This window comes from Lissotriton vulgaris, chromosome 1_1, assembly GCF_964263255.1.
Source record: "Lissotriton vulgaris chromosome 1_1, aLisVul1.2, whole genome shotgun sequence".
NCBI classification, from domain to species: Eukaryota; Metazoa; Chordata; class Amphibia; order Caudata; family Salamandridae; genus Lissotriton; species Lissotriton vulgaris.
In genome coordinates, this window is record NC_141685.1 from 853,205,287 (window position 1) to 853,220,478 (window position 15,192).

General features: G+C 49.3%; 1 protein-coding gene across 1 annotated transcript in view; it reads left to right on the top strand.

Annotated features, from left to right (window-relative positions):
• ABCA4 (ATP binding cassette subfamily A member 4) overlaps positions 1-15,192 on the top strand; it is a 1,055,123-nt gene that overhangs the window by 958,598 nt on the left and 81,333 nt on the right. The window contains exon 43 of the mRNA XM_086957892.1: positions 2,602-2,708. Coding sequence (XP_086814018.1) covers positions 2,602-2,708 — 107 coding nt within the window. The remainder of the gene's footprint in view (positions 1-2,601; positions 2,709-15,192) is intronic.

A 15,192-nucleotide genomic window follows, 5' to 3' on the forward strand; every position in this document is an offset into this window, starting at 1 on the left:
TACAAGAATAGCAAGTTTTTAATATCAACTTACAAAAATATTGACTCCAGAATGTTGGATACCTTTGTGACGTGAACGTAAGTAGAAAGAGTTTTAAAAAAAAATTAAAATCCACAGTATCAAAACATCCAAAAAGTTACACATGCAACCAGATCTAATAGCTAGGCATAAATGCAATTCAATTAATTCAATTATACCTCAAATCGTTACCTAAAATCATTACAAAGAATTACATTCATGTTCTCCTTTAACAGTTCATACGCTCTATCATTGCCCCCAAACATAAATACCCAATTTACGTTTCCTTGACTCTTTAACAGCATAGAGTTATATAGGCTATAGAACCGGGCTTCCCATGATTGAAAAGATGGTACATCAGGTTGGACCCTCAAAGACCCTAAACACAGCCGAGCTACGGTTGTGGTGATAAAAAGCAGATATCGAAATTTATACATAGGGTTCCCCAGCTCAAGATCCTCGCTGACCCCTAGCAACATCATAGAGGCTGAGATCTGAACAACCGCCCCCGAGATCTCCGTAAGGAACTTCTCTATATATTCAATAAATGGGGCCACCTTGGGGCAAGCATAAAAGATATGGAGATATGGAGAGTGTCGACGTTGTCAGTTCCACACCAAAAACATTTACCATCATTCCCCCTCCACCATGAAATGGGGGGGGGGGGAGAAGTATAAAGAGTGCAATGCAGATTTACTACTCTTCTTAATTCCACATGTATAATCCTTGACGAAAGGTGTGGAGTCAAACATAGTAAATCTATACTTAACCTATATATAACTACTTTGACGATATAGTAGTAGTCAATATTTATGTAGATCAATATTTTTGAACTTGATATTTTGATGCACAACCTGTGTACATGACCAATCTGCTGCAAATCAGTAGTCTTTTATGAATTAGATAAAATTGTTCACAAAATGAACCAATGCAATTCTTAGCCACCTACTGGCAATTGGAAGTCACACTGCCCTCTGTCTACTAAATCACATTGTGAATCATATCCCTCCAGACAATCAGTCAACATGGGCTTCACTTGGACTATGTCCACCTCCTAATAACGAGAGTCACACAGCCCTCCATCTACTCTCTTATTATATTGAGACTGAAATCACTCTTCATTCATTTAATCAAACACAATGCGAGTTACACAGCTTTCCGCATACTCACTCAGAATAAGTCATGCAGTTCTCTGTCTTCTCATAACAGGAGTCACACAACCTTCCTACGTTCATTCACAATGTGAGTCACTCAAACATCCTCCACTAACTCATATCGACAGTATACAAACCTCATCTACTCAGACGCAGGATCAGTCACACAGCTCTTGCTTCCTCAGTGACACTCAAGTCATACCACCCAGTGTTTGTTTGAATGACAAAGTTCTCCATACCTATGTCAGAATGGAAGGCTTTATTGAATTAGTACAAGATTTGGTATCACAAAGGTGTTTCTTGACCATATCTATGCAGGCATTTTTCTGCGAAAACCTTTTTGGTAGGGCAAGTGGCTGGGTGAAATTTGTTGTTGCTTATTATGAGAAAGCAATGCAGGAAGTAAAACTATTATGATGAATACATAATCCGGCTATGGTCTTGGTGCATGGAACAGATAGCTGTTGATCTTCCACAGTGCTGAATTTGAGATGGTGGTTGTAGTTGGTGTACACCAGCACTTACTTGTAGGAACAAGTACTTATTTTTCATCATCAAACTTTGACCAAGAGCAAGAGACACACAGATAATGCCGAGAATGCAGAGCAAGAAAGAGAATGATAGAAAAGCAATGACAAAAAGTGAAAGCAGAGATGACAAAGAACCTCCAGAGTATGACGAAGAGGCCAGGGAGTGTAGTGCAGAAAGGAGCATGATGTGGGATAGGGACTAGGCATCCTTGTTCTTCTTCAACCCTGTCATTCAATTTTGCTGACGGTTGGCGCCCAAAGAAAACGTTTGGCCCCTGCACTTGATTTTCAGCAAGTACTGATCTTCCATGCTATGGACATGTTAGAGCTGGTTGTTGTTTTTAATATACAGTAACAGCTTTCCTACACATGGATATAATTGGGAGAAATTACTGAAAAGGTACATCAGCCATCTCTTTCCAGACTAGAAATTTGAGGTCTGTTACCATGGGAAAGCCTGGGGAAGTGGTTTCACTCTGCTAGCCTTCTTTATAGCATAGAAAGCCTTTGAGATGCCATGTGTAAATGAGCCATGCTGATTCTATATCTGTACCAGTCTTGGCGTGTGAGAGCAGAGAAAGATCCATGTCAGAAGATCTGGAACAAATTGAATCTAATAATGAAAGACAAACATTCCTAGAAGTCAGATTGTCAGATTGTCAAGTGGATATGACCCAGAGCTTGGGAGTATGTATGTTTCGGCCTAACATCCTAACTCCCCATTGACAGTTCACTTGCTTGATCTGTGTAAGATACTTATGTCGACCTTCCTAGCTTACATTGGCAATAATAGGTTTCTGTCCTTGAATTCAGCCTATCCTATAAAAATCTATTCTGATTAGCTTAATAACCGCATATGATAAATTATTATAGGTTGCATCTTATGTCCTTTTGTTTAGTGTTTCGGCCTCCTTGGAGTGAATGGTGCTGGCAAGACAACCACATTCAAAATGTTGACAGGCGATATTGATGTGACATCGGGAGATGCCGCAGTGGCTGGTTACAGGTAATCAACTCTAAATGCACTTGTATCTTTGTGTACACATTTGAACACATTATTACTGTAGCATAATGTATATGTTTTATATTGGATATGTTCATAGGGTCCCTGTAAGTTGTTACTACATTGTCTCTCACTACTTCACCTACTACTACATCCCTTCCATAACACCGCTTGACATTACATTGGCTGTAGGACAGGCACCCACGTTCCATGCTTTTCAGTTACTCTTAACCTTTTTTAATACATATTCATTAGCTCTTAGCCTATTTATCGTATATTTGAACATGTAAATCAGACAATACAATAGAGTCAGTGTAGTGGGGATGCACCTGCAAACGTAACTGGTGGGGCAGTACAGACAGAACTACCTCACAATTCTAAAGCAATTCTCTGTTTGTTAAAGCTTCAATAATACATCTTTAACTTATTATACATGACAAGTGCTTTAATACTCAAGAACTTTCTCCTGACAAAGTGAAAACACACTACACGGCATGTTTAACTTCTGTTTGGTTATTGGTTCCCGTCTTCCCAATTATACTGTCTATTGTATTTCACATTAGGAGCAAAGACTCTCATCATATTTCATGCCTTATGTCTTATAATAAATCTTCTTTAAATGAAAAGAAAATAAACAACAGAATGAAACAGCATACATTCTTGTGCCCATTCTGGATGCACTACAGTTCCATATTGGTTACTTCCATAGATTTATTCTCATGTAGACCAATGTGATACCTTGTTCCCATTAGTTATGCTGTTGGGCAGCAAACACTTTAAACGTGAAAAAGAGCCTGTTCTTTCGTGTACTAACCTCAATTTATTATTTTGGATTCTCTTCGAAATGTTTATTAGAGTGTCCCTTGAGTTTCTGCTTCTCTTATATGTGGAAGAGGTTGTATTGTTAAGAAGACCACTGAAGTCCTATGTCACTTTAATAAACGTCCAGTTTTTCTTATGATCTGCTAGGAGATCTCTGTCAAATAGATTTCAATAAAAACGTGTATTTTTCTTTATTTTCTCTGTTGGTGTTAATAGCAAATTTCTATTCAATGCAAAGGTTTTATCTCTTGCTTTTGTATTCACATCCTCTGGTTAACCCATTTCTCTGAGCTTGAACATTTTTTCATTCTCTATTTCAAGTATTGGTATTGAAATGATGAATTTCAATATCTTAAATTGTGAAGAAGGTAGATTCACTTTTAAAGATGCACTATGAAAATTCTGAAAAAACAGACGCTTATTCTGAGCAGTAGGTTTTGGGCAAAAAGTTGTATGCCACTTCTCTAAATTGCAGTATTGCATGTGCCCACATATCACTCTGTTTTAGTGGCATTTAGACGTAGGGCCTTATTACGACTACAGCAGTACATGGAGCCGCCGTAGTCACAGTGGCTGCCCACCACTGCCACACTCTGGGACTGTCTGAAGTATTATAAGTGTGGCATTCAGACCGCCACTGAACCACTGCTACTGCAGTGGCGGTCTGGCAGTTGTGCGAGGCCAAAATATGCTAGCTGTGCTGCAACGGCAATGCCAAGCATATTTTGAGTTGCCTCACCACCACCCTTTTCTTGGCAGTCACACCGTCATGAAAGGGTTGGCGGTGAAGCAACAAAGCCCTTCCTATAGGGCCCCCTTGTGCCTCTAGGCCTGGGGTGCATGCATGGGGGCCCATGCTGCGCCCCTGCAAATCTGCACCCCCAAACCCTCCACGGAGTGGCATGTATGCCATGCCATGCAGGAAGATGCAGGCGACACTCTGAGAGTGGTGTTTACCTGTTAGGCTATTTAATTAGCTTGACAGACCAACATTCTCGGACTGCCACTGGACCACCCACCAGACCGGCAGAAAACTCCTGATTTGGTGGGCAGTGGGCTTTCCAACCACAGGATTGGCGGACCCACACCGCTGTGGGACTGCCAAACTCGTAATAAGACCCTTAGACAGTTCTACTTCATCCACCCTTATATTATTTCAAAAGTCACCTAAACAATGTAAAGTCAAATGCTGTCTGTATGACGGTGGCCTTATCTGGCTACCTTCCACACACACAGGCACTCATTGTGAGTATGAATTTGCCCCCTGCAATAACTCTGTTTGAAATATTACAAATCACCATTACAAGTGTGTTTGGGGCTGGACTTATTGACAAAAAACGTTGAACCCAATAATTCCCAGCCCAGTGACACCAGGTCTGATACTAATCCTTCAAGGCAGAGCTTGCGGGAATCAGCCTTGCCCAGCACCTGCTGCCGACTACCGCAGTCTGGTGGAAGCAGGCAGTGCTCCTTCCTGACAGGCACAAGTGTGTCCCGGAGACCTGCTTGACCTACCCCACTCCCTCCACTCTTCACTGGCACTCCTGCTGACAGTTTTCACCTGCTCAGAGCCAACTCGTAATGATGGTAACAGAGTAAATCATGAAGCAGAGGGATATAATTATTAAAAACTAGTGGAGAAAGGTAAGAACTCTGTGGTGCACCATCAATCTGTAGACCTGGGCATCAAGGTATTTCCCCGTTGCTTAACTGAGCATGGCTGTCTGATAGAAAGATGAAAAACATTAAGTAGTGGGCTCCAGACTTTTTAGTATAATACTGTGAATGTCTAGAAGGGTCCTCTCTATTACTCTATTTGTCTCGAATCCTGACTGCCAATCCTCAGGTCACTTTGTTTTTTGATCCGTCTCTATCACTCCATTTGGCTGTGGATATGGTGTTGTAGCTGTATGGTTGCAGGTTTTTCAAGTACGTTTAGTGTGAATGGTATGTTGGAGATTGGCCGCTGTTTCGACAAAATATTGCTTTAAAAAAAATTGCAATACCAAAATACAATCTAAAGTATATTGCAGGTAAGAATATAATAGTGTAGTGTTGTTTTAATATTTTTGTTAAAAATATTGGTTACAATATTGTTGTAAATAATATTTGTTTTGATATTTTTGTTATGCTATTGTAGGTTTTTTGTTTTTTTATGTTGGAATGCTTTATATTTTTTTGTAATTTGGTTATTTTTTATAGACAAGTTTAAGTAAATGTATATTTTCAGAACATTTATTAAAAAATATTTTTTACTATATCTTTATTTTTATATTTTGGTGTTTTTGTTGGTTCCTGGTGGATTGTAATGCAAGAAAGTTTGATTGTGAGGTGGTTTATACTGTTGTTTTTGCTATGCTTTCCAGGTAGTGTAGTCTTTTGCTTTTTGTGAAGATTTTTACCTTGCATTGTATAATTTCTTATATTTCTTAACTCTTTAGCATATTTTAGGTTCAATTTGGGTTACAGATTACTATGTTGTAAGTTCTTAATACCTTTGCTCTTATGTTAGGTTTCATATAAATGGGTATAGACTAGGGTGGATTCAGTCTAATGTTGCTTGGATGGAGCTGTCCCATCCTCTCACTGTGTTGTTGGTTTGGTGCATTAAGTCATGGTGTTGTCATACACGTCTACTGTGATCTTTGAAATTTGGTTTGGCATCTGTGGTCAGGTCAGTGCAGTTTGCTAATCCAAGTTTCTGCAAAAGAGTCCACTAGGGCATTTATAGGCTGATTTAGAGTTTGGTGGGTGGGATACTCCATCGTAATATGATAGATATCCTGTCCTCCTCATTACAAGTGCCATGGAAATAATGCACTAATAATAAGGCGGATGGGATATCATCATATGTTTGACGGAGTAACCCATCTGCCAAACTCTAAATCAGGCTTGTTAGACCTGGCACCATTGGCGTGGGTCTCCCTACCATTTTTGCTGTCGCCTCATGTGTTTTTGCGGGTGTTATATGCTTTGGGCACTGTGCCACTGCTGTCCAGTGCCACAGTGCGAGTGCTCCCTACTCTAAATTGATGTATGAATTGGTGATTCCATAATTGACTGATTTGGTTTACTTGTCAGACCCTAGTACAGTACACTAAGTGTGCCCAGGGCCTATAAATCCAAATGCTGCTAGTGGGCTTGCAGCACTGGTTGTGCCACCCACAGAAGCAGCCTTGCAAAATGTGTCCAAGGTCTGCCACTGCAGAGCTTATGTGCAGTCTTGTACTGCCATGCTGACTGGGCAAGTGCACCCATTTGGCAGCCCCTAAACCTTCCCTTTACTTCATATGAGACAGCCCTATGGTAGGCCCAAGGACAGGGTGCATTGTAAGAATAAGGTAGGACAAGCCCTGATGTTTGTGGCATGTCCTAATAGTGAATTACAGCAATTTTCGTTTTTCACAATTGCAAGGCTACCTGTTCTTCATAGGCCAGAATGGGCAGTTAGATGATTACCTCTTATAATCCTAACTGACTCAGGGAACATGGTGAAATTCAAGTTTAGTATGCCTGAACTCAGAATGATAAAATAAATCTTTTAGCGAAGTTGGTTTTAACATTCTGTTTTTGAAAATACCACTTTTAGAAAGTAGGTATTTTCTTGTCTAATTATCCAAGCCTTCCTCAGCTAGGTTGTGTATTCATTGTCTGGTGTGTTTGAATGACAGGGCTGGGGAATTCCAAGAGACAGAATGAGTCAGCCCAGTGGTGAATACAGAGATCTGCATCTAGATGGGTGGGAGGAGTTGCACCTGCGATCTGAATAGGGCTGTGTCTGCCTTCCACAATGCCAGCTTCACCTACTGTGGTGCGGCTGATATCTGAAAGAGACACGTTAGTGATAGATTCCTTACCTTAGAATATCCCCAGGCGTCAGACTGGATCCGGAAATTTTTGCGTAGCAATACCCCTGCGCGCTGTTAGGCGTCGTCTGCGGCTCCGCGTCCGTCGTCGGCGTCGTGAGCGCCGGGATGACGTCATCGGAGTATATAGACGGCGCCCATGCGCGCTGACGTCAGTTCTTCTTTTTTCCGCGCCAGCTAGCGCAGATCCGGAAGAAGCTCTACCCCCAGTCACTTTTTGACTGAAAACTTTTTGATCTTTTTGATCCTCTACTTAGTCGATTCTCGACTATCGGTGCCAGGGATGCCCGGGTTCAAGCCTTGCTCGAAGTGCGGCCGACTCATGTCGGTCACGGACCCCCATCGCCGGTGCCTGAAGTGCTTAGGCCTCGACCACGACGATCGAACCTGTGACGACTGCCGGGCCCTGACGTCGAAGGCTAGGCGGGAGCGGTCCCGCAAGCGTCTCGAGCTGAGGCAGTCGGCCCCGCGCCGCTCCAGGTCCCGGTCCCGGTCCCACGGGAGGTCGAGGGACAGGTCGCGAGGTCGGAGTCATCGACGCTCCGGGAGTGGTCACCGATCGTCTGGATCCAAGTCCTCAGGTAAGAGGCATGAGAGGTCGGAGCGCCACCATCGGTCCTCCGACCCGCCCCGACGCTCGCTCGATGCGGCCGGGGGTTCGGGCGACACCGCCCACGCGGCTCCGCGGGAGTCGCAAGCGTCGCCGCCTGCCCCACACCTTCGGGTCCCTGGGCACGGCGCGTCGCAGGAGGAGGTCGAGAGGTACCTCATGGCCATGAGGGCCCTCCCTCCTCAGTCGGTTCCCGTGGCGCCTTCGGGCCGATCGGCTCCGTCTGGAGGTCCTTCCGGGTCGGGCGCTTCGGCCCCGACGACGTCGGGTGCTTCGGGCCCGGCGCCGCTGGCGACTTCGGTCCCGGCGCCGCGCGACCTCGCTGGATCCGGCTCCGGATCCGGGACCTCGCCGGTCGACCTTACGACCTCACCGGCGCCGTCCCCTCAGGTGTCGTCCCCGGCAGCCGTAGTGGTTGCCGACCCCAATGCTTCCTACGGTCCGCCTCAGGCGTCGGAGGGGCGCCGCTGGGCGCCGATTCCGTCGGCCGTCGGAGAATTCTATCTCCACGAGGAGGCCCTGGCTGTTCATCCTGGTCTCCAGGAGCTGGGTGACGAGGAGCAATGGGAGGGGTCCGAGGACCCTCTGGCACGTGATTGCCAGTCACATCAGGACTGGACATATGAGCTTGGGGAGGCCAGTGGTATTGACACCTCGCCAGACACTGGATTTACATCGCCCCCGACTGTGGCTTCGGAGGCGGGTTCTGCTTACAGCGTAGTGTTGACGAAGGCAGCTAAGGCCCTAAACCTTGAGCTCCCCGTCGCGGCCGTGAGGACTAATCTCCTCACTGAGGTGCTCAAACAGCAGTCCGGCTCCGCGGAGCCCCTTCTGCCGTTCAATGAGGCCTTGTGTGACGTTCTGCTGGGCACTTGGTCCAAGCCCGCCACAGGTCCCCCTGTGGATAGGAACGTGGCCAGACGCTACCGCCCGGCACCGGGCGACCCTTGCTTTTTGTCCACCCACCCCACCCCCGAGAGCCTGGTCATCCAGGCCTCCACTTCCCAGACCGCATTCCCGACGGCCCCGCCCGATCGGGAATCCAAGAGATATGAGCAGTTCGGGAAGAAGGTCTTCTCGTCTGTGAGCCTAGGGCTCCGGTCAGTCAACACCAACTGTCTCTTGGGCCGCTACACCCACACTCTGTGGGACACGGTTGCGGAGGTGCTGCCACAATGCTCTGAGGAGGTCAGGGCTAAACTCAGCCAAACCCTTGCGGACGGCCGAGATGCGGCACGATTTTCCATCCGGTGTGGGCTGGATACCACGGACTCACTGGGCAGGGCGATGGCAACGACGGTGGCGGTTCGACGCCACGCCTGGTTGAGGTCCGCCAATTTCTCGGCCGATGTCCAGGCCACTCTCCTGGACATGCCGTTTGATGGCCGTCGCCTCTTCGGCGACAAGGCAGACCATGCGCTGGAACGTTTTAAGGACTCCAGGGCCACGGCCAAGTCCTTGGGCCTTGCGGCCCCACGCCAGCAATCGGGTGCTTTTCGCTCCTTTCGTGGCCACGGAAGGGGCGCCCCACCACGGACCGTCAGCCACGCGCCGCAGAATGTTCAGCAACGCGGTGGCGGCCGTGGGAACCGCCGTGGCGGTGGTCGGGGCCAGCGGCGAGGCCAGTCCACACCTCCCTCAGCAGCCCCCGCCTCAAAACCTTCCTAGTCCGAGTTTTCAGGCCCATGTGACGCCTGTGGGAGGCAGGGTTCGCCATCACCTCTCCCACTGGCATACAGTCACTTCGGACAGGTGGGTGCTGCAAATTGTCCGAAGGGGTTTCTCCCTCCCCTTCGAGTCTTCCCCTCCATCCATGCCACCTCAATGCCACCGTGTGTCGGGGGATCACTTGCGACTTCTGCAAGGGGAAGTTTCGGCCCTCTTGGCCAAGAGGGCCATCGAGCGCGTTCCTGGGCCAGAAGTAGGACGTGGCTGTTACTCCCACTACTTTCTGGTACCCAAGAAGGGCAAAGGGGGCCTACGCCCTATCTTGGATCTGCGGAACGTGAACGGCTTCCTCCGTACGGAGAAGTTCAAGATGCTCACTTTGGCTCAGGTCCTGGCTGCCCTGGACCCAGGAGACTGGATGGTAGCGTTGGACTTGCAGGACGCCTATTTCCACATCCCCGTCCTGCCGGCCCACCGGCGTTACCTGCGGTTCACGGTAGGCCACGAGCACTTTCAGTTTACCGTGCTCCCCTTCGGCCTTACCAGCGCCCCACGGGTGTTCACGAAGGTGATGGCGGTGGTCGCAGCCCATCTGCGCAGGCAAGGGGTGTCAGTCTTCCCCTACCTCGACGACTGGTTGTTGAAGGCGGGCTCGCCCCAGACAGTCGTCAGCCACCTCCAGACTACGGCCGACCTCCTGCACTTGCTGGGGTTCTCCATCAATGTGCCGAAGTCACACCTGTGTCCCTCTCAGAAGCTCCTTTTCATCGGAGCGGTTCTCGACTCGGCGCAGTTTCGGGTTTACCCACCCGAGCAGCGGGTTCGGGATATTCAGGCTCTGATTCCTGTCTTCGGGCCGTTATCCCGGGTCTCGGTCAGGTTGACGCTGCGGCTTCTGGGACTGATGGCCTCCTGCATCCTTCTGGTGCGTCACGCCAGGTGGCGGATGCGGGCTCTGCAGTGGGACCTGAAGTTTCAGTGGGCCCAGCATCAGGGCAACCTGTCCGATCATGTCCTGATCTCGGAGGGCACTGCGAGACAACTGCAGTGGTGGCTCACGGACCGCGACTGGGTCAGTGGCAGACCCCTCTCTCTACCCCAGCCGGAGCACGTAGTTGTGACGGACGCGTCCCTCCAGGGCTGGGGAGGCCACATGGGAGAGGCGGAGATCAGAGGCCTCTGGTCTCCGGCGGAGTCCCGGCTCCACATCAACCTTCTGGAGCTGCGGGCGATTCGTCTTGCACTGAAGGCATTCCTCCCCTCTGTCAGGGGGAGCGTGGTGCAAGTGTTCACCGACAACACCACCGCCATGTGGTACTGCAACAAACAGGGCGGTGTGGGGTCGTGGACCCTTTGCCAGGAGGCTCTGCGCCTCTGGCAGTGGCTGGAACATCAGGGCGTGACTCTGGTGGTTCAACACCTGGCAGGTTCTCTGAATGCCAGGGCGGACGAACTCAGCCGCCGGTGCATGATGGATCACGAATGGCGTCTGAACTCGGACGTGGCGCAAGGTCTCTTTCGACAGTGGGGAGAGCCTTGGTTAGATCTATTCGCCACAGAAGAGAACGCGCAATGTCAGCAGTTCTGCGCGTTGGAGTTTCCAAGGCGGCACTCGCTCGGAGACGCTTTTCGTCGCGAGTGGAGCTGCGGCCTGTTGTACGCCTTTCCGCCTATACCACTTCTGCCCAGAGTGCTGAAGAAGATCAAGCGCGACCGGGCCCAGGTTATCCTTGTGGCTCCGGACTGGGCTCGAAGATACTGGTATCCCGAGCTACTCAGCATGTCAGTCGATCCCCCGATTCGTCTGCCTCTTCGGGAGGACCTTCTGTCGCAGCAGCAGGGGACGGTCCTGCACCCGAACCTGTCCAGTCTCCACCTACAAGCTTGGAGATTGAGCGGCGGCAGTTGAGGCCATTTGACTTGCCTCCCGAAGTCTGTGACATCATTCTGGCAGCCAGGCGTCCCTCCACTAAGTCGGTATACGCCTGCCGGTGGAATAGATTTGTGGCATGGTGCGCAGCAAAGGCTGTGGATCCCCTCTCTGCACCCCTTTCGGAAGTGCTGCTCTTTCTTCTTTCCCTTGCCCAGCAGGGCTCTGCTCTGGGCACTCTTAAAGGGTATCTCTCTGCTCTTTCAGCCTTCTTGAGGCTACCTGATCAGCCTTCTTTGTTCAAGTCCCCTATAGTGAGTAGATTTCTGAAGGGCATCACACACATGTTCCCTCCTGTTCCCTTCGTGATGCCCCAGTGGGACTTGAACCTTGTTCTCACCTATCTGATGTGTGCTCCCTTTGAGCCACTTCATAACTGTCCTCTTCGCCTCCTTACGCTGAAGACGGCCTTCCTGGTTGCCATCACCTCTGCCAGGAGAGTGAGTGAGCTCCAGGCTCTTTCTTCTTCTCCGCCTTTCCTGTCTGTTCACCCTGATAAGGTGGTGTTGCGTACACGACCTTCCTTTCTGCCCAAGGTTGTCACGGCCTTCCACATCGGGCAGTCCATCACCTTGCCCACCTTCTTTCCGCCTCCGCATCCCTCGAAAGAGGAGGAGAGGCTCCACCGTCTGGATCCAAAACGTGCGCTCTCCTACTACTTGGACCGCACTCGCCAATTCCGGGTGGATGACCAACTCTTCGTTGGTTACGTGGGCGCGAAGAAGGGAAAGGCTGTACACAAGAGGACCATCTCCAGGTGGATCATCTTGTGCATCCAAGCATGCTACTCCATGGCGAGGAAGGAGCCCCCGGCTGGATTGCGGGCTCACTCCACTCGGGCCACGGCAACGACAACTGCCCTGGGCCGCGGTGTCCCCCTGCAGGACATCTGTCAGGCAGCCACGTGGGCCTCGCTGCACACGTTCGCAAGACACTACTGCCTGGACAGTCAAGTCCGGAGGGATGGCTTCTTTGGCCGTTCCGTCCTCCAGGACTTTCTGGTGTGATATTGGTTCGCAGACCCACCACCGCGGGGTTGGTATTGCTGGGGTATCTATTCTAAGGTAAGGAATCTATCACTAACGTGTCTCTTTCAGATGCACAAGTTACTACTTGTGTAACGATATATCTGTAAGAGACATTAGTTAGTGATAGATTCCTTACCGCCCTCCCATCCTCCCCGTTCTGCGAACCGATATTTAGGGTTAAGGTCATCCCCTTTCAGGGCCCTAGTTTCATGGCACCAGTGTTAGTTCTATCATGGCTCTGCGTATCTGGCGCGGAAAAGCTGTGTTATCAGAACTGACGTCAGCGCGCATGGGCGCCGTCTATATACTCCGATGACGTCATCCCGGCGCTCACGACGCCGACGACGGACGCGGAGCCGCAGACGACGCCTAACAGCGCGCAGGGGTATTGCTACGCAAAAATTTCCGGATCCAGTCTGACGCCTGGGGATATTCTAAGGTAAGGAATCTATCACTAACTAATGTCTCTTACAGATATATCGTTACACAAGTAGTAACTTGTGCGTCTCTGCCCTAGACAGTGACAGAAGAGAAGGAATCTTGTCAACAAAGTGCTCCAAGGTTGTGCTTTCCCTCCACAATGCTGGCTCCACCTCCTGTGGGGCTTCTGATGTTTCTGCCCTGCACTGTGAAAGCAAAGAAGGAGTCATGTCAACAGAGTGCTCCAGAACTGTTTTAGACTGGGGAAAGGCCCCTCTGCCTTCAGAGGAAAAAGGTTTGGGTATAAGTAGTGGGACCCTGATCCCAAGAATTTAGATCACTTTTGGACAACAAGAAGAAACCTTTGCTGAGATAGGAACCAGAAGAAACTGATGAGAGACTATCCCTAAGCTGAAGTGCTGCTTGGGGTATTGGCCTGCAGTGGTTGCCTGACTGCCAAAGAGAGGAGAAAGGGACTTTGTGTACTTTCATCAACTTGTAAGGATCTCCAAGGGATTGAAACAGAGCTTGCCTCCTGCTGAAGTCTCAGGTGCAACAGACCTCAACCCCCCAGCTCCCTAGAGTTCCTTGGGAAGTGCCTGCTGCTGTTTTGGGCCTTCTGAGGGACTGCGTGTCGCAAGGAGCTGGAAGCGCGACTCAAGAAGAAGAATCATGTCGCCGTCGCTGCTGCTGCCGTCGCATCCTGGATGTTGCCGCTGTAGCTGTCATATTGCACCGCATTCAGAGAAGCATCTCACGACGAAGAGGAAGCGTGTCGCCGTCGCTGCTGCTGCCGTCGCATCTTGGATGTAGCCATGTAGCTGTCATATTGCACCGCATCGAGAAAAGTGTCTTGCAACGAGGAAGAAGCGTGACGCCGTCACTGCTGCTGCCGTCGCATCGTGGATGTCGCACTGTAGCTGACGTATTGCACCGCATCAAAAAAAGTGCCTCACATCCATGGAGAAGTGTGCTGCCATCGGAGCTGCTGCCGTTGCATTGTGGATGTCGCCGCTGTAGTTGTCGCATTGTGTGGAAGCATCTCGCAAACGTTGGAGAAGACTGCCGCTGCCGAGGCTGTTGCCGTCGCATCGCTGAACAAGAGTGTCGCCACTGCAGCTGGCGCATCAGTCGAGGCTTCGCGCATCATCGGAGAAGCATGCCACATCTGGAAGATCTTTACGTCTTTATTTCTTTGCACCGGAACATTGCCGCATTTCCATTGCTGCAACACTTTTGTTGTGGACGCATCACGCATCGTAAGTTACATTGACTTAAAGTGTCGCATTTCAAGAACTGAACAGAACTAAGCTTAAACTACCATTTTCAGTATAGTATTGTGGATTTTTGTCGTTTGTGGTCTTGTGTTAAGTCTATATAAAGAATACTTATTTTTAAGATACAACTGTGTGGTGTCCATCTGTAGTGTTGTTACTTGATTACCGTATGTGTTCACAAATGCTTTACACACTGGTTCTGAGATAAGCCTGTCTGCTCATGCCAAGCTACCAAGTGGGTGAGTAGGGGTTATTTTATTTTCCCTGACTAGAGGCAAGGATCCCTATTTGTCACAAGTACCTACCTGTGCCAACTAGAGACCCCCAAATCTAAGAAGGCTCATATGTTTGTGTGTGTTTGGTAGCAGTGGGATTCTATGAGAAAACTGTAGTGGATAGCTGCTTCTGTGACTGGTACATATGCTTGTGCTGTTAATTTCTTTATTTCAAAAGCAAATTTACTGTTTGTTGCATATTTTACACTTAGGGCCTCATTAAGACATCGGCGGTCCGTCAGCTGCTCCGCCGATGCCGCAATCGGGTGAACACCGCAATGCCTGCAGTGTTCAGACCGCCGCATTATGAGTGGACCGCCTGGCTGACGGTCTGAGGCCAGTCGTCCCACCACTGCAGCATGGCTTAGACATTAAGAAGGGCTGCAGCAGATGCCACCATGGTTCAGCACCTTCTGCACGTCCGTGCAATGTGTGCCATGCACCATGTCGTGCATGGCACACAGTGCACGCTTGAAGATACATGGAGGGTGAGGCACAGTATGTGACCCCCATGCACTACCCCTACCCCCCGGGCAAAATCACCTGGGGCCCTTTTTGGGGCCCCTTTCTTCTCTTTCTGCCATTCTTTTT